The sequence below is a fragment of the Dipodomys merriami genome, unplaced genomic scaffold, assembly GCF_024711535.1.
Source record: "Dipodomys merriami isolate MVZ:Mamm:240054 unplaced genomic scaffold, mDipMer1.0.p SCAF_92, whole genome shotgun sequence".
Lineage (NCBI taxonomy): Eukaryota > Metazoa > Chordata > Mammalia > Rodentia > Heteromyidae > Dipodomys > Dipodomys merriami.
The window spans coordinates 4004287-4022886 of NW_027206535.1; the positions used below are offsets into that span (position 1 = coordinate 4004287).

Sequence of the window (18600 nt, forward strand, 5' to 3'; positions counted from 1 at the left end):
TTTTTTAATAATGGAGTACCAAAAGTATTTTGAGCAGAAAGTCCAAAAAGAGGGAAATATCAGAGTGTTAAAAATGGAACATCAGATGGAGAGGATTCTCCCCAGGCTCTGTTTTCCTCCTTTCCCCAGATCCAGATAAAACTCCACTTAAATCATCTCTGCAAGTTGTGGGGTTCAGCAGTTAAAGAAGGCACCTCCCTGTTTACCATGCCACCTGAGAACTTCATAAAATCAGTCACCTATGATCGTACATTTCTAGGGTCTAGATGCAATACCTATGGTTCTAGTCATGGTCCACAGCCCTATTGGCAGAATGCAGAAGACCCCTAGTTGAAAGTGAGAGTGTTCTAACTAAAGAATTGTCTTATATGAGGGAAAAAAACTCTCTGTCTTACATGAAGAAAATTCATTTTCACACAGAGGCAGGAAAGTAGACTAGATCCCATTGTCCAATTCCTCTTAAGTTAAAAATGTCAAGAGCTGGGCACCGGTGGCTCATGCCTATAATCCTAGCTACTCAGGAGGCTGAGATCTGAGGATCACGGTTCAAAGCCAGCCTGGGAAGGAAAGGCCATGAGACTCTTATCTCCAATAAACCACTAGAAAACCAGAAGTGGCTCTGTAGCTCTCACCTTGAGCTGAAGAGCTGAGGGACAGCGCCCAGGCCCAGAGTTCAAGCCCCATGACCGCAAAAAAAAAAAAAAAAAAAAAGTCGAGAGTTCGCTTGCAGATATTTCTCTGGAAGATTCTGCTTTCTTAACTCCCAATTAAAACTTGAATAGGGAGAAAAGTGGCTTCTCTCAAATTTTATTTTCTTCTTAGATAACTCATTATCTGGATATAATTAAGGAGGTCATTGACAATAATGCCTAACCTGGTTATTTCCTCTAAAAGATGACCTCCTCATGAAGACAAGGTCAAACTCAACTACCTTCAAAAGCAGTGGACACAGTGCTGAGACCAGCATGCATGAAGGGGGACAGTGTGGGGAGAGAAGGAAAGACAAAGAGATGAGAAGAGAGAAGGGGAAAGAAGGGAAGATGAAGAAGTAAGATGAAAAGCAAAGGGGAAGAAAAGGAAGAGAGGAGGGTGCAGGGATGGAGAATGAGGGTTGTGCTCCATCAGAGAAAAGATGTGGCTACAGAGAGAGAAAAAAAATTAAAAAGGATGAGTTGTTGAGTGTGAGGAAGGAAGGAGGGAAGGGAAGGGGAAAAAAGGAAAGGGAAGGAAAGGAAAGGGAGAAGGAAGGAAAGATGGAAAGAAGGAAGGAGGGAGGGAGGGAGACTAAGTAAGGAGCCCAAGATCTGAGTCCAAAGTGAATGGTCAATTTGAGCTCTTTAGAGAAAATACAGGAACTACCAGGTTCAGCCTTCAGTAGTGTTAGACTTATTCGTCATTTTTGTTCCCTTGGGATGGTGGGTCTGTCCACATTTCTTTGGTAAGCATGTCTGCCAGGACAGTATTGTTGCCTGAGAGAGCTCGTGTGATATGACCGTGATGAACTCTGGCTTTAGGAAACCAATTTCCAAGGTTCATTGCAGCCTGGGGTAGCTCATGCTATCCTAGTGTGGAATCTAGCCATGTCCAGAGATGGGGAGCGAGGATGGGGTGGGATAGGACAGGGCAGCAGCTGCTGGTGTGATGACTTCTATGGGGTCAGAATGAAGAGCAAATCCAAGACTCAGGCTTTTGCCTTTAGATGTACCAAGTTTTCAATCACAGGTGACAACCACTGGAATCCCAGGGTCTGCTCTGCCCATTGCCTGTTCCCTTGGGGGGTGGGGGCACAAAGTTTACCTCCAATGAGGTCCAACTTTCCAAGGTTCATGGGTGGGCAAGGGGGTACTGAAGAAGGAAAGACGGATATCTTAGTGGGTGAACATGCCTAAGTCATCAACTGACTTGGACCCGAATCTGGACCCTGACTCCTCCACACCAGGCCTCCCACTTCTTGTTTCCAAGAAACAGGTTCCAGCTGGAAACTCTTAGGAGCTGGAAAAACAAGAAGCCCAGGGGGAAAAGGATGAGGTGTTCTTAACTAAAGAAGCACAAAATGAAGTAAAACATAAATGAAAGTGACAAATGGAGGAGGGAAGCCTGGAGGGTTTACAGTTGGATTCTGTTGTTGCGACAGATTCCACGTAACCACTAAAATAACATCATCTGGTTTGAAACCAAGGTGTTTTCGGGAGAGGCACATCTAAAATTGACATTAAGCAGATGTCTTGCGGAGCCCTCTTGGTGCACCTCCTAAAATGACTCAATCTGGGCTACCTTTTACTTCAGTTTCCTGTTGCAGCTCTGAGAGGATCTCTCAGGAGACCATTAGGAAAAACAAAAAGCTCAGCATCCCAGCAGACCCCCCTGGGAGCTTTGCCCAGTTGTCCATGACTCATATAAGGGTCCTGGAGGGCATCCAGCTTTGAAAAGTGGTGACACCAAAACAAAGATACCACCAAACAGATTCACGACTCTAAGGGTGTTCTAGATGCCTACAGAGTTTCCAATCATTTCCAATTCTGGAACTGAAGACTGACAGCTAGCCCTTTCCTGCATGTAACTCATCCTGAATGGAAGGACACTGGACTTGGGTAAATCTGCATTAGTGAGTGAACTCTCTCAAACAATCCAGGTCTGTGCCAGCAGTGCCAAGTTGGCCAGGCAATTATATACCCTGCCTAATGGTTGATAATTACACCGTTACAGAGATTGCCAAGAGAAAACAATGATTAAGACCATTTACAGCGGGCACATGCAAATCCTCCCTTTCCCTTCTCCTGCAGGCCCTGCCTTGGCCTTCATGGTGTCCATGGTAACCACATAAGGAGCTCTACCTTGAGTCAAGGCACTTGCAATACTAATCTGGAGACATACATTGTGTTTTGGGGAACGGGGAGATCCTCAGCAACATGAACCCCTTGAAAGGAGTGACTCAGCTGCAAAGTCACGTTGGATAGAGAAAAAAAAAACACACCAGGGTTTCAGAGTGAGCGGGACTTTAGTTTGGGTAAACACACTGACAATGAATTAGAGGAAAACCCTCTCTATGCCTGTGTGCTCAAAGGTATGTATTCGTGCAACGGGAGCTTTGTACAAAAGGAACAGATGAAAGACCTGTGCTAGATTTTTAATGTGGGAGGTGGGTATCACTTCCCTCACCTGCTTGTTCTTTTCCCCTTTGATCCCATCTCAATCTACAAGGAGCAAACACTCTCTTCCAAAGAGCCCTGGGGATCTGGGCAGGGGCCGGGGGCGGGGGGGGGGGTTGGCAAACAGAGCCGCTTACTGATGCCCACTCCCCAGGGGATGCTGGGGGTTCCACTACACTTTGTCAGAGTAGAAGCCAGGAGATGCAGAGTCAGGAACCAGGAAAATGGTGGGCACGGGCAGCTTCTTGGATGGGGCACAGACGCCATGCTGAGAGGGAGAATGGCTGGTATTTAAAAATAACAGAGGCTCCCAGCAGGGCCCGTCCATCTATTGGCAGCCAGGCTCTAAGCAGCCCTGCCCAAGAGCTGGTTCTAAGGCACAAAGCCCACGCCCCAGGAGTAACTCAGAAGGAAAGCTTTGGCCTTCAGGTGGCATTTTATTCCTTTCTGGTAAGAAGATTCTTTCCTTGGTTTCCTGGTGACAGTTGGAGCTGTGCCAGACAGACTCCTACTAAACGATGGGAAGTGTTGGTTCCAAAGCCTTACACTTACCCATGATTTATCCCAGCTCCTGTGCTAAGCCTCTTGTCATTAATGGCTGTTTCAGGGCCACCTGCTAATGTGGGGACTGCCCTGGATTTGAGTCAGGAAAGAGGGAAGAGCAGTGTTCATATAGCCCACTGTCCCGAGGCCTTCTTTCCTGCCAGTGGTCCACGGCTGACTGCTCTGTCCACCAAGTCAACCTGAGAGGCAACCAAGGCTAAGTAGGACAGAGAGTTCTAGCCCAGGTTGGCATTTAACTGAGGTCCTCTTTTCTCCTGCAGACAGGAATCAAAGAAAAGAGGGTCTGTCATGGCTGACAGGAGGACCAAAGTGGGAGGGAGCTCTGAAGGAAGGACTTCATAGCCTCAAGATGGGGCACAGAGGGGGGCTGCCCTGGGGAGGGCTGTGGCGTTCACTCATGGAACCCTACACCCAGGTCCCCAAAATATCCTATCCATGCCACGCACTCACCCCTGCTGCCAGCCTCGTGTCTCCTTCTCCCTAGACTTAGATGTGTGGCTTCCTCTTCCAGCCTTTACTCCTCTTCCGAAAAGGGGGTCTCTGGGGCTCTGATGCTGTGACTCTGAGGAACAGTGTGGTCTCTAGCCCTCAAAATGCAGCAGAACCACTAGAGTCTTTCTAAGTCATAAGAGGAGCTGCTGAGGCTGGGGACCCCATGGGCATGGCCAACATTGGCCTCAGGTATGGACTCTCATTGCTTACCAAGCACTTTCACATTAGTCACTTCCTGTGGGCTAAACCACAAGCCAGCCAGGACAGTTCCACCATATACTGGAGGGGGCAAGGCTCCACAGGCAAGCACCTGGCTCAGGGGTCACAGTGAGGGACCTGAGTGGAAATTCAGGTGATGCTTTTGACACCCTGCCCCATACCCCTCCCATACCATACTTCAGTGGTTCTGTGATGGGCAGGAGTATGCACCTTCCAGAGCTGGTGCTGGGTCCTGGGGCGAGCTGAGCTATAGGCATTGGAAGGATGCAGCATCCCTATAGGGCACCTGGGGATGGAGTTGGTCTTATCAGGTTCCAGTGCTGCAAAGGACTTGGCACTCAGAGTTCAGGACCTCACTTACAGTGGTATGGAAGCCACAACCTGGGAAAGTCAAGAGCTGGCCAGAGCTGTGTAGCCAAACCAAGACACAAGCCAGTGGCCAATGTCTAGGACACTGGTCCCTTCAGGCTGGTTCATTGTTCTTTCTCTAGTCACTCTGTGAGTTTCAGATGACTTTGATCAGAAACAGTGTTAAAGTCTGCAGGACCCAGGGAACAGGAAGGAAACAAGTCGACCACAAGTCCTAATGCTCATGAGAGATGATTAGAGGGTCAGTCTTCCTGAGCTCATTTGTGAATGGACTCAAGTCGATCACAGGTGTTAACAACCAGGACCTTCTTCCTCCTTTAGCAAAGTAAGCTGCAAAATGAGAAACCACTGAACATTTTACATCTGCTTCTACGTGCAAGGGGGTGTGCATGCAGGCCTCTTAACTAGGGGCTGTAGCCCTGCAGCCCAGCTAGGAAGGCCTATTCTGTGTTCAGTAAAAGGCTCTGTTCTTTGGAAGAACTTGGGGGTAATAGGGTCACGTGCAGAGGCAAGTACTCACCATGATGCCAGTGAGAAGACAGACACCTTTCCCACAGTATGTGTGGGGCACCATATCCCCATAACCAATGGAAAGGAATGTGATGGAGATGAGCCACATGGCACCCAGAAAGTTACTAGTTACGTCCTGTTGGTCATGGTACCTGCCAAGGGGAAGACAGGAGTTAGTTGATTCAGCTGCCATGGCCGGGGGTATTGGCTGTGGACAAACCTGGATGGGGAGGGGAGAAGAAATGAGATATTTTACTGAAGAGAGGATAGACATCATGGTGGCACACACCGATCTTGTTAAAGATGCCACTGAAGATGCCATAGCCATGCCCACCCAGAGCTGCCTGCAGATTACCAGCCTCCAGGCCCCCACTATGAGCTGGGTCCCAGAGACAAAATGTTTTCTCATGATTCACATCACATTGTAGACATCCTTTATTGTTGCTAAGATAGCTTTGGATGAAATCATGCAGTAATAAAATTTAAATTTTTTTTCTTCCAAGCCGACAGTCTAAATGTATGTGGATATGATTAATCTAAAAACCACAAACTCTTGAACAGGGAAAATGTAAAAAAAAAAAAAATTTAGTCCCCAAACAGCTAGTGATTTCTAAGAACGTTGATGGATGCCAGGGCGGGTACCTCCCTCAGAGATACCCCTAGCGTTCCAGGGGTATCCACAGAAGCCTAGCACCCCTTCTGAAATGGACAGATGCTCTTCTCTGACCTGGGAGCATCATCCCTACTTTCTCTGCCTGGAGGCCCATTCTACTTCGTCTCCTAGCCTGGGGCTTTCAGTCCTGGAGGATGTTCCTTGGAAGAAGCAGACATGTTCTGAAAGCTAAGGAATTGGGTAGATGGGGCAACTTGGGGAAAGGAGAGGGTAATGACCTTGACCTAAATATACCAGGCTTAGTCAGCGTTAGCCTACTATGAGATCCTTTCCACAAACTCATGTGTTGCTCAGGTGATGGTGGAGAGAAGTGGTGCCTTTAAGGAGTAATGAAGCCATAGGGGCTCCTTCCTCAAGAATGAGATTCAGGCTTTTATTCAAAGCAGCCTGTTTTGCCTGCCCTTCTGCCTTCCACCATGTGAGAACACATACTCCTCTCCTCTAGAGGATGCCATCTCGGAAGCAGAGGACAGCCCTCACTAGACACCCATCCTGCTGGTACCTTGATCTTGGACTTCCATCCTCTTGAACCATGAGAAAGAAATTTCTTTCCTTTATACGCTACCAGACTGTTTTGTTCTGTGATGGCGGCACAAGCAGACTAAGACAGCTCCACAAAGGAGCCAGGCTTGATTCTCCCCACCCAGTTCCTGGAACTTGGTCCTTGCCCAGGGAAGGGGTGCTCAGCTGAGAGTGAGCTGAATCAAAGCCCAGATTTCAACATGAAGGGCAGCAGAACCATCTGACTGCAGGCTGGAGTGAGAGGGCTAGTGAAAGAGGGCCTGTTTCCAGAACATTCTCTGACTGTATGAACTTGAGCTGCACACACTAGACTGCATTCAATCCCATGGGCACACCACTCCTTGATAAAATTTCCCAGTCACTTGAAGGTCACTGGGTGGAGAAATTGAGCCAGCTCAAGAAGCACTGGCTAACACCAAAAGTGTTTGTTGTGCCCTTAATGTCTAGTGACCCGTGAGTCTACAGGAAATAGCCATGCAAACCAGGTCCATTTGAAGGTGGGTCTTGAGACATGTTTCTATTTAGACATGAGGGTCAAAGCAGGCCGGGAATGGTGGGTCATACCTGTAATTCCAGCTACTTGGGAGGTAGGACTGTGATTTGAGGTCAGCCTAGGCAAAAGGCTAGCAAGACCCTATCTCAAAGAACAATCAGTTCATGGTAACAATACTCCTAGTGTTAGCTATGTTGGAGGCTGCCCAAAGCATGACCCAGGCAAAAGCATGAGATACAATCTGAAAAAATAACTAGAGCAAAAAAGACTGGGGGGGTCAGGGGAGGGGGCGCTGGGAAGGTGGCTAGAGTGGTAGAGTGATAGAGTGGCAGAGTGCTTGCCTCACATGCATGAGGCCCTGGGTTCGATTCCTCAGCACCACATAAGCAGAAAAAGCCCGAAGTGGCACTGTGGTTCACCGTGGTAGAGCGCTAGCCTTGAGTTGAAGAGCTCAGGGACAGCACCCAGGCCCAGAATTCAAGCCCCATGACTGGAAAAAAAAAAAAAAAAGGACTAGGGACATGGCTCAAATGATTCAAATGGTAGAGTGCCTGCCTAGCAAGCAGAAGGCCCTAAGTCCAAATCCCAATACTGTCAAAAATAAAAATTAAATCAAATAAAAGGAGTAATAACAAGAACAAAAGGGGCATCTATATTATGGAGCACCATTTATGGTGGCTGGCACTTTGAACACACATTGTACAGGTAAGCGACTGCAAGCACAAAGAAATGGAGTGACTTTCTCTAGGACATACAGACTACGCTCCTTTTACTGCGCCATTCAGTGTGAGAGAGGCACAGTGACTAGCATGTTTCTAGGAGAATGACAAAGCCCCTTAGTACCATTAGCAGGGAGAACATGTTTGGATGCTGTAGAACCTGCAGTTCTAGGATCAGACATTTGTATTTGGTTTTGGAGAGCTTGAAAGTGGTTTTAGCTTCCTGGGCAGAGGGGGATGACATGACACAGCTTGCTGGGAAGAATGGTCTGTGCTGAGCAGATGGAACACAGAGGCAGTGAAAAGATGGAACACAGGTTGGGGAGGCAGGAGAGAAGCAGGTGGGCAAGGCTAAGGGGAAGGCAATGGTGGCCTATTACCACCTGAGCCCAACCCTGCATCATCGTTGGGCTGTCCAGCCTCAACTTGAGTCTTCAACAAGCAACGATGGGGCAGCATTGGTATTTCTATTATGGTCAGCACACAGGACTGCCTGGCTCTTTTGGGGGCAGCTGAAGAGCAACGTTCCTTCTCCAAAGTGCTACTGAGAAGATGGCATTTATTTCCCATCACTCCCTGCTTCACATGGGCCTTGGCCTTGCTCTGCTGCCACCTCAGGGCCCTGGCTGGCTTCTATTTTCCCTTCCCTATACACCTCATCTCCCCAGAGATGACCTGTGTCTGCTTTTCTGGCTATCCTTAAGAAGCAGAGGCCAGGACAACTCTACTTGGACCCCCCAGGATTGAGCCTGCTCCTGAATCAGTGTGCCAGCCCTATTCCAGGTCTGACATGACCTTGGACAGGCAGCTGCCCACTGTCCTGCCCTGCCAGGCCCTCGGACCCACATGCTGTAAGGAATGGTAGCAGGTCCTGGCTCTCCGGCTCTGTGCTGTGAAATCAGGCAAGACTCAGTGTTGAGGGTAGGAGGGGGACACACAGAAGGGAAAAGACTTAGAAGACAGCCCACACCACAAGCCAGCAGCATGTAAACAAATGTCACAGAGCCATAGCCAGGGTCAGCCAGCATTTGACGGAAAGAGCATTTCCTGGGAGAATGAGTGTGGGTCAGGTCTGAGGACACTGAGATTTATTAGTGAGGAGTGAGTCATTGAGACTGAGTGGCTTTGCTAGGTTCCAGTCCCAGTTCTACTGTAAGTAGTTCCATGGCTCTGGACAAGAGACTAACCTCCTCTATGACTCAGTTTCCCTGTCTGCTGATGGGATGATTAAGTAAAATAACCAATGTAAGGCCAATGTAAGAGCTTAGCCTGGGCCAAGTGCTCACTACAGGTCAGCAATGGCTGCTGGTGCTGGGAGGGGCAGGTGTTACCAGTCTAGGAAACAACAAAAACGGAAAAGGGCAGGGGTATAGACTCACAAGTATCATGGTAAGGGTGCCCATGGGAGGTGGCAAGGATTTCATGGGGCTGTCTTGAAGTTTAGGTGTGAGCACTATTGGACACAGGGGCAAAAGAAATCTATAGTAAAGTCACTAACAAAGAAGGGGCTGAAGACACTTGGTAACTGAGAATGATTCTTGTAGCAGCTACATGCAAGACTGATTAGAGAGGTCAGGGCCCAGACAGGACACCTGCTAGAAGGTTTGCAGGCACCCATCATGGAGCGGCCAAAGTAGGAGGCCAGGATTTAATATGTGGCCTATACACTAACAAGTCTGTCATTGGTTCATTGTGCTCATAGGTCTTTATTGCCTTTTCTTTGCAAATCCTGCAGCTTTGACTAACTAATAAATATCCCCTGGTGGCTGGGCTGCCGTGAGGACCATACGCATCCTGTTCATGTGCAAGAGGACTCCTAAAAGAGAGATTAGAGATCCAATTAAAAATTAAAAATGCAGCAACTGCTAGTTTGTGTCAATAATACGGCTTGGACTCAGGGCCTAGACACTGTCCCTTAGCTTTTCATTAAGGCTAGTCCTCTGGCATTTGAGTTACAGCTCCAGTTCTGCCTTTTTGCTGGTTCATTGCAGATAGGAGTCCCATGGACTTTCCTGACCAGGCTAGCTTTGAATCACATTCTCACATCTCAGCCTCCCGAGTAACTAGGAGTAGATGTAAGCCACTGGAGTTCAGCAATGTCTCCTTTTAAGGCTGATAATTTGCTTTACTGCTTTCTTTCTCTTCTTCTTGTTTTGGTAAGTTTCTTTTTATGCCCTTGTGGGTTTCATTATCTTAGGACCCATTGGTGTGTGTGCTGCGAATGTCATTGATCATTGATTTTCCAGCTTCAGTGACCTCTCCTCAGGTGGGAGCTACAACAGAGGCAGAGGTAAATTGGACATGCCTCCAGCTCTCTTGTGGCGTGGAGCATCGTCATGGAGATAAGACATGCATGCGACTCACCAAGCAGGAAGTGATGAGCGAGAAAGCCGCACTGGTGATTCAGGACTGTGGGAGTAGAGAGGAGGGAGAAAACGTTTCTAAACCTATTCACAATTTTAGAATGTCACAAATTCACGTACTAATCCCATGCTATTTTTTGCAATAGAGAATTGGGGGAAGGGGAGAACAGGTCCATGTTTTTCTTTAAGGGCTAAGAAAGGAAACGAAGTTTTTCTTTGAGTTTAGGAGCAAATGTTATAGTTATTATCTTCAGGGAGTGGACCATAGTTTTCATTTTTAATATAAAAAATAAATTGGAGATAAGAAAGAGTATATGACTTGGTAAAAATGGTGGATTAAATACTCATGATTACTTTGTGTGTGTGTGCAGTCCTGGGGCTTGAACTCAGAGAATGGGTGCTGTCAATGAGCTGTTTTGCTCAAGGTTGGTGCTCTACCACTTGAGCCACAGCTCTACTTCTGGCTTTTTGGTGCTCCATTGGAGATGAGACGCTTACAGATTTTCCTGCCCAGGCTGGTTTTGAAGTGTGATCCTCAGATCTCAGTCTTCCTGAGTAGCTAGGATTATAGGTATGAAACACTAGTACCTGGCTTCATCCTTACTTTGCTCCCTTAAAACTGCTACTTTTAAGCCAAGCACCAGTGGCTCATGCCTATAATCCTAGCAACTCAGGAGGCTGAGATCTGAGGATTGCAATTTGAAGCCAGCCCAGGAAGAAAAGTCCCTATAAGACTCTTATCTCCAATTAACCACTCAAAAACCAGGACTGAAACTATGGCTCAAAGAGGTAGAGTGCTAGCCTTGAGCAAAAGAGCTCAGGAAGAGCACCCAGGCCCTAAGTTTAAGCCCCACAACCAACAAAAACAAAAACAAACCCTCCTATAACCAAGCAGCCAGAAATCCCCAGATATCCAAGGAAAATATAATATTAGTGACACAGACCAAAATCAGACAATTAAACACCAACCGAAAAAGGAATAAGGATCATCTATAGACTATTCACTGGGAAGAATTTAGGGGAAAATCCTATAATTAATGTTGTAAGAAAAGAAAAATAAGATGTTGGAACCACGAAGCAAGAATGGAATTTTATACAAAGAAAAGTCTCCTTAGTGGGGCTAGAAGATAATTAAAAATTATTCCCCAAAAGGCAAAAAAGGAGAGAATAAAAATGAAAAGTACACTGGGAATGTGACTTAGTGGTAGAGTACTTACCTAGCATGCATGAAGCCCTGGGTTCCATTCCTTAGCACCACATAAACAGAAAAAGCAAGAAGTGACACTGCGGCTCAAGTGTTAGAGCACTAGCTTTGAGCAAAAGAGTTCAGGGACAGAGCCCAGGCCCTGAGTTCAATCCCCAGGACTGGCAAAAAAAAGAAAAGAAAAAAGAAAAAAAGAAAAATATGAGAAAATTAGTGGATAATCTACTGATTTGAATAACAGTATTTTTAGGAAGAAAAAAACTAGAAGCTGAGCACCAGTGGCTCTTTTTTTTTTTTTTTGCTTAGCTACTCAGGAAGTTGAGATCAAATTTTGAGGCCAGCCTAAGCAGCAAAGTCCATGAGACTAAATAGCCTTAAAAAAAATCTGGGCTGTCATGTGCTAGTAGCTTACACCTATAATCCTAGCTATTCAGGAGGCTGAGATCTGAGGATCATGGTTCCAAGCCAGCCCAGGCAGGAAAGTCTGTAAGACTCTTATCTCCAATTAACCATCAAAAAGTGGAAAGTAGCCAGGCAGCGGTGGCTCGCGCCTGTAATCCTAGCTACTCAGGAGGCTGAGATTTGAGGATCATGGTTCAAAGCCAGCCCATGCGAGAAAGTCGATGAGACTTTTATTTCCAATAAACCACCAGAAAACCAGAAGTGGTATTGTGGCTCCAGTGGTAGAGTGCTCACTTTTAGCTGAAGAGCTGAGGGACAGCCCCCAGGCCCAGAGTTCAAATCCCACAACTGACCCCCCAAAAAATGTGGAAAGTATATCTGTGGCTCAAGTGGTTGAATGCTAGCCTTGAGCAAAGAAACTCAGGGACAGCACCAAGGCCCTGAGTTCAAGCCCCCAAAATATAATGCAATAACTGGAGGGAAAGCAAAGAGGAGGAGGAAGAAGAGCAAAAGAAGAAAACAAACAATTCCCCAGAACATTAAAAGCTTGGGTTTCTAAAACAAATGCCCACAATCCACACAGCACAGTGGATGAATATAGAAGAAATTAAGATACATTATTGTGGAAATTCCCGACACCAGAGAGAAAGAAGAACCTTCAGGGCTTCCGGAGGGAGAGGGGGTAGGGAAAGGGAAAGGGGACAGAGGCAGGACAGGGAAGCAAGGTCAAATATAACAGTTAGAAATTAGAATGCCTGGGCTGGGAAGGTGTCTCAGTGGTAGAGCACTTGCCTTGTATGCCTGAGGCCCTGGGTTCAATTCCTCAGCACCACATAAGCAAAAAGAAAAAAGCCGGAAGTGGCGCTGTGACTCAAGTGGTAGAGCACTAGCCTTGAGCTGAATAGCTGAGGGACAGCGCCCAGGTCCAGAGTTCAGGCCCCACGACCGGACCCCCCCCCCCAAAAAAAAAGAAATTAGAATGACTTCAGACTTTTCCATTGCAACACTAGAAGCTAGAAAACTATGGAATGAAGCCTTCAAAATTCTAAGGAAAATCATTTCCAAATCAGAATGCCAACTGACAGAGATGAGAATCCAGAAGCAGCTTGATTAAGTCTGAGGGTGGAATGAAGACATTTTAGGGGACACAAGGCTCTTGAAGGTTTGTTTGCTTCTTGAGTAACCTCCCTCAAGAAGCCACCTCAGGGAGTGCTCACCAGGGCCAACAGGTAAACCAAGGCAGAGAAAGACAAGGGAAGGATAACATCCAGCAGGATAGAGAAGGCCAGGGTGCTGGTACAGGAAGTTCTTGGGGGACAGCTGTGATGCAGGCGTGGAGAACAGCCAGTCCAGACTGGAGCAGGTGGGAAGGCTCTGGGGGATAGACAAGCTGACGTACCTGAACTTTCTGAGAAGACATTTAGACAGCTGCCAGAATTTGGGATTGAATTAGTGATAAATACATAGAAAACTAAGCAAATGAACAAACATGTTAATTAACTCTTGAAAAAAAATGACAAGTTCTACAGGAAAAGTTATCATATTTTACTACAAGGCTCAACTATGAATAGAGTCAAATTAGTGTTGCCTCAGTAAAGTAAACACTGATTACTAATTTAACCACAATTAGGATGCAATTATAAAAGTATGGGGGACAGGAAGAGTTGAAAGGAAGGGAGGGAGCTAACGGCTCATATTCCACACGTGAAGTGAACAAACAACATTTAAAACATGTAACATTTAGTTAAGTTATGAGGCATGAAGAAAAAACAAGCATCCACAAGGGCTCCATCCAATGCCATACGTTACATCTGCCTGTGTGTTCTCACCATTCCTGTCCCCCACCTACCCCAGGTAAATGTTATCCTGAATTTCATGTTGATCATATCCTTTTCCCCACAAAGTTTCTGCACAAGTAGGTTTACCTAAACTGAGTCTCACATCTTGCCTGTTTCTTTGGTTTCATTGGGTTGAGACAGGGTCTCACACTATAGCCCAGAATTAGATTCTGCTGTCTCTGTCTCCTGAGTGCTGGATTTCAGGCATATGTCACCAGGTCAGGTTCCTTCTACTTGTTTTCTGAACCTTATAAAACAAAAGTGACACCAACTACCAGAATGTGGCAGGCAGCCACTAAAATGACCCCTAATATTTCCTTCCTCCTGAGGTATTCACAAATCGTTGCGATCCTTTCCTTTTGAGCTTGAGCTGGACTTAGTATATTTTCCTGATGAATCAAATGTGGCAGAAGCAATCGATTTGTACTTCAAAAGTTAGGTTAGATTGTGGCTTTGGCCTTGGGCTCTCTCTCCTTTGCTCTCTTTTGGATTGCTCTTCCTAAGAGAAGCTACTGCCATGTCTCAACGCAAGCAAGAGAAGAGGCCCACAGAGCAAGGGACCACAGCCTGCCAACAACCATCAGTGCATTTGGAAGCAGAAACTCTAAGCCAAGCAATGAGATCCAAGAGAGGAGAAAGCAAGCCCTGGCAAATAACCCCCATCATCTCATGAGAAACAGTGACCATTTAAATTGTCCTGGAATTCTTGACCCATAGCAACTGTGAGATACTAAATATCTATGGTGGTAAGCTGCTAAGTTTGGGGGAATTTGTTATGCAACAATGTATAACTAATATAGTGAGCTCTTTCAGAAAAGTCTCTGTAGGTATATAACTAAGAATGGATTTAATGCTTTGTAGGGTATGGGCCTATGTGACTCCATTAAAAAATGCCAGGCTGTCATCCAAGATGTCAGTAACAAGATTCTACCAGTGAGGATTAATGTCAACAAGAGTGTTGCTCCCAATTTTTCATCAATAATCCCTTTCATCTTAAATTCTTGCCAATCTAGTGGGTGAACTGGTCTCACCATGTTTGTCATCTGTGGAGTATCATTGACAACTTTTGTCCATTTTTCAATTGGTTTGTTTTTGTCTTTTTCTTATTGATTCCAGTTCTGGAATCAACATAATCTGGCCAATTGTACATTATCTTTTTATTATCTTTATAGTATTTCTGATAAATACAAGTTTTAAATTTCACTGGCGTTGTCATCTCTTTCATAATAATTAGTAACTTGAATGATCTTTAAAGAAATCCTTCCCTGTTTAACATTGTGAGACTTCCTTTAAAATGTTTTAAAGTGTTATCTTTTAGTGGGGCATGATAATGCATGCCTCTCATCCCAGTGCTTGGGAGGAGGCTAAGGCAAGAAGATCATGAGCTGGAGGCCAGTCTGTGCTATATAGTGAGACCCTGACTCTTGGGAACTATAACAAAAAATGTTCTTTTTTCACTTAAGTATGATATCATTTTTATGAAGCTGAAAAATCTTCATTTTGTGTATGGCATGAGATTGGGGTGTAGCTCCAGTTGTTCACATGGATAACCAATGGTCTCAGCTCCACTTAATGTTAGCCTTCTAACTTCCATCTACTCCCCTTCCCCACTGACTTTCAATTCTGCCTTACAGATATTCTATGTGGAATTCATATATTTCTCAGTTCCTCATTCTATTCAACTGGCCTACTAACCTGAAGTTATGTAACAGTCCTCTTTGCAATCTTTCTGGGTACCTTCTCAGGATTTAACATGTAATAAGTGCTCACTAAATGTCTGTGAAGTAAATGTGGCCTGCTGTTCTGTCCCCTTGTGGAAATGAAGCTTGTTTCAGTAACTCAGAGAAGCATGCTAAAATGACCTCCTCAGCAGATAAACTTTGGTCAAAGTGACTGCCAAATTCTTTGGGCTTGGAGCTGGTTCTCAGTTATTAATAAGAACTCAGCTTCTTGACACTAGCTGAAACCTGTTACAGGAATAGGGTGATAAAAACTAAAGAAGTGACTGCACTTCTGCCTTCCTTTCCAAAGGCATCTAATGGTGTTTTGCTTTGTGTTTTCCTTTAAAACTCTTCACACAAGAGATATGATGGTGGTTTGTTTGTTGAAACAGCAGGAATTAAGTAGGAGTGAGATCTTCTACAGAAACCCCTATGAATGATACTTGGTCCTCAGCGTGGGGCCGATCAGGCTATTTGGCCAGGCTCTAGGGCCAGACCAAATCGAGTTTTTCTCCTTGGTATCTATCTACATGACTTTATCTTTAGTTTCCCCATCTATAAAAGGGATGTGTCTTATGCCAACTCCCACAGAGTTCCTATGAGGGTTAAATGAGCCAATATTCGTAAGACAATTACAGCAACACCTGACCTGTAGTTGAAGAAATGTTAGCTTACTGCTATATGATGACCATCTTGCATGTAGATGGTGTCAGCTTCACTCAGCATAGTTGAAGGAACTTAGGACCTGGAGCCCAAAGACCATTCTCCACACTCTTAGCTTGTGACTTTGAGCAAATCCTGACCTTCAAGTTCAGGGAGGCAGGTGTGATCACGTCCACCCTGCCTATCTCACTGGCACAAATTCCAAGGATCTGTCAGCCGTCAGTGTGTGACACAGAAAGAGGCGTGTATCTGCCTCTCCAAGAGCCTCCTACTTGCGGCTCTGTCCTAGTGACAAGGGCAGCTGTTTAGGACATACAGAAGGGCAGGCAGCAGACACTGCTGTGCAGGAAAACCCAACTCCTCCCTGGTTCTCCCTTCCCTCTTCCTTGTCCCTCTGTCCTCTGGCTGGACCACAGCCCCTCTCCATTTCCATCGAATTCCATCAGCTCTACCTTCTAAAGATTTCCACAGTCTGGAAATGTCTGCGCCATCCTAATCTAGCCCCTGTCCTCTCATTTGGACCACTGAGCTGTTCTCTAACTGATCTCTCTGCTTTTGTCTGCTTCCTTCCCCAGTATATCAGCGCTGAGCAGCCAGAATGGGCCTTTCAAAGACTATGACAAGCATTTGCGCATCCCTCAGAATAAAATCCAAGGCACAAAAGGCAAAGTTCTTCCAGAACCAAAAGACATCACTTTAGACCTCCTGGGGCCTCTCTGAGCCCACCTCCCATGGGCTGCCTCTTCCCCCATCTAGATTCTATTCAGTTTTTCTACTTGGGACTCCTGTCTTCCCCCTGGAAGTCCCTCCCTTGGACCTGAGCAGGTTTTGGCTCAAATGCTAGCTTCTCAGTAAGGCTTCTGGCACACCCGAGGTGTGCCACCCATCATGCCCCAACTCTCTATCGGGGGCATTCTTTTCCTCAGCACATCTCTGCTCCCAATGTAATATAGATTTGGCTTGTGCTTATTAGCTATTAACCCCTGTTAGAATATCAGCTTCAGGAAACAAAGAACTTTTTTTTTCCTTCTGTACTTGAACAGAGGGCCTGGGCACTATCTGGGCCTGTGCTGCTTTTTTGAGCCACAACTCCAGCTTTTTGGTGGTCAATTGGAGATAACTCACAGACTTTCCTTCCAGGGCTGGCTTTGAACCATGATCCTCAGATCTCAGCATTCTGAGTAGCTAGGATTACAAGCATGAGCTCCTGGTGCCTGGCAACTTCTTTAATTTTTTTTTTCATTGCTGTATCTTTATTGCTTGATAGGTATCTGTCAATTGGTGAAAGAAAGAATCCAGGAAGGACCCCTCTGAGTCTGTAGCAAGCAGGAAAACATGGTCAGCAAGACAAGGGTTGTCACCTTGACTTCACAATGAAGAAATGAGAGGCTTAAGGCTAGACAAACTTCTCCAGGCAACTAGGTAGACAGTCTGGGACTGAAACCTGCAGTTATGTGGATCCCAGATACAGCAGTTACAGTGAGCAGGGCCTGAGGTGGAGCAGGGCAGCATCCTAGGCAGGAACTGCACTCCCCTGGCAGAGGCCTTACCTATAACATGATAGTACAAGCCATGTGTGCCTGGCTACTGCCAGCCTAGAGGAGGAGTCTGAGAAGCCAGTCCTGAAGGGGAGACATTTCATCAAGTCCCAGGCTTTATTCCCATCTCTGCCTTTGTCTATATCTCCAACATAACCAAAGACCTTTTATCAAGTTGTGCAAGGGCCTGTGATTCTAGCTTTGTGGAGAAAAGCACCATTCCCCTAGGCCTTCATGAGCCTTAGTTTAGAAGCACTGGAGAAACATCTGAGGTATGGGAAAGGGCATCACTGCAATTCAAAGACAGCTGAGGAAGCAATGGCTTAGGGTGACTTCCATTCCAACCACGGGTGAATTCACATCAAGGCCAAGAATTTGCTATTTTCTTAAACACAATCTCACTTCTAAACATCTTAAAAGATAAAATAAAAGGCTTTGGTGTTCTGGGGCTGGCCACAGTACTTGAGACCACGTGCCACAGTACATGCATCAACTGCTCCTTCTGTCCCTTCACGCTCCTAGACTGTCCTATTTTTCAAGAGTTGGCTCTGAATTTAGGAAAATAAGAATGTATCCTTTCTACCAGGTAATTCAAGGTAACAGCCTTGGATCTTTCCAAGGCAAATCTAAATCTAGTCCTTTATTTCCAGCTCCAAGAGCGAACAGCAAGAGTGCAAGGCCCCCGAGTATATCTGAAAAGCCAGAAAGCCAGCACTGTGACAACACAATTCTAACACAGCTGTGGCTTAAGGACAGACGGACACAGCTCATTCTCTCTGTAAACACGGGGCTTGGTTGGTGTGGTTTCCTATGGCAGAGGAGATGGCCCCTCTATTCCTTATCAAGGTTGTATGTGGAGATGTTAGATCAATGACGGAAAAGTCTGAACATCTGGGTGGTGTCACACCTCTGGAGGCCATGGTGATGACGTCTAGATGACAAGGCCGGCTGAGCTTTTCTGGGTTGTTTCTCTTGTCTAGGTCTCTTCACCTCTGTTCTGTTCTGTTCCCCCAACCCATCCCCCACACCTTGTCAGAGGAAGCCCCATTTGAGAGAAGCCAGCTGCCCCTCCCTCTCCAGTCCATTTTCGGAGGGGAGCGCTGTCGACCTCTCTGGATGGTTATTAAATTAAAAACCAGATGGCTCATCCGGCAAAGCCTT

General features: G+C 46.1%; 1 protein-coding gene across 3 annotated transcripts in view; it reads right to left on the reverse strand.

Moving 5' to 3' along the window:
- Kcnn3 (potassium calcium-activated channel subfamily N member 3) overlaps positions 1 to 18600 on the reverse strand; it is a 204366-nt gene that overhangs the window by 26636 nt on the left and 159130 nt on the right. For all 3 annotated transcript variants that reach the window (XM_070013932.1, XM_070013931.1, XM_070013930.1), the window contains exon 4: positions 5314 to 5455. In XM_070013932.1, the coding sequence (XP_069870033.1) occupies positions 5314 to 5455 (142 nt within the window). The remainder of the gene's footprint in view (positions 1 to 5313; positions 5456 to 18600) is intronic.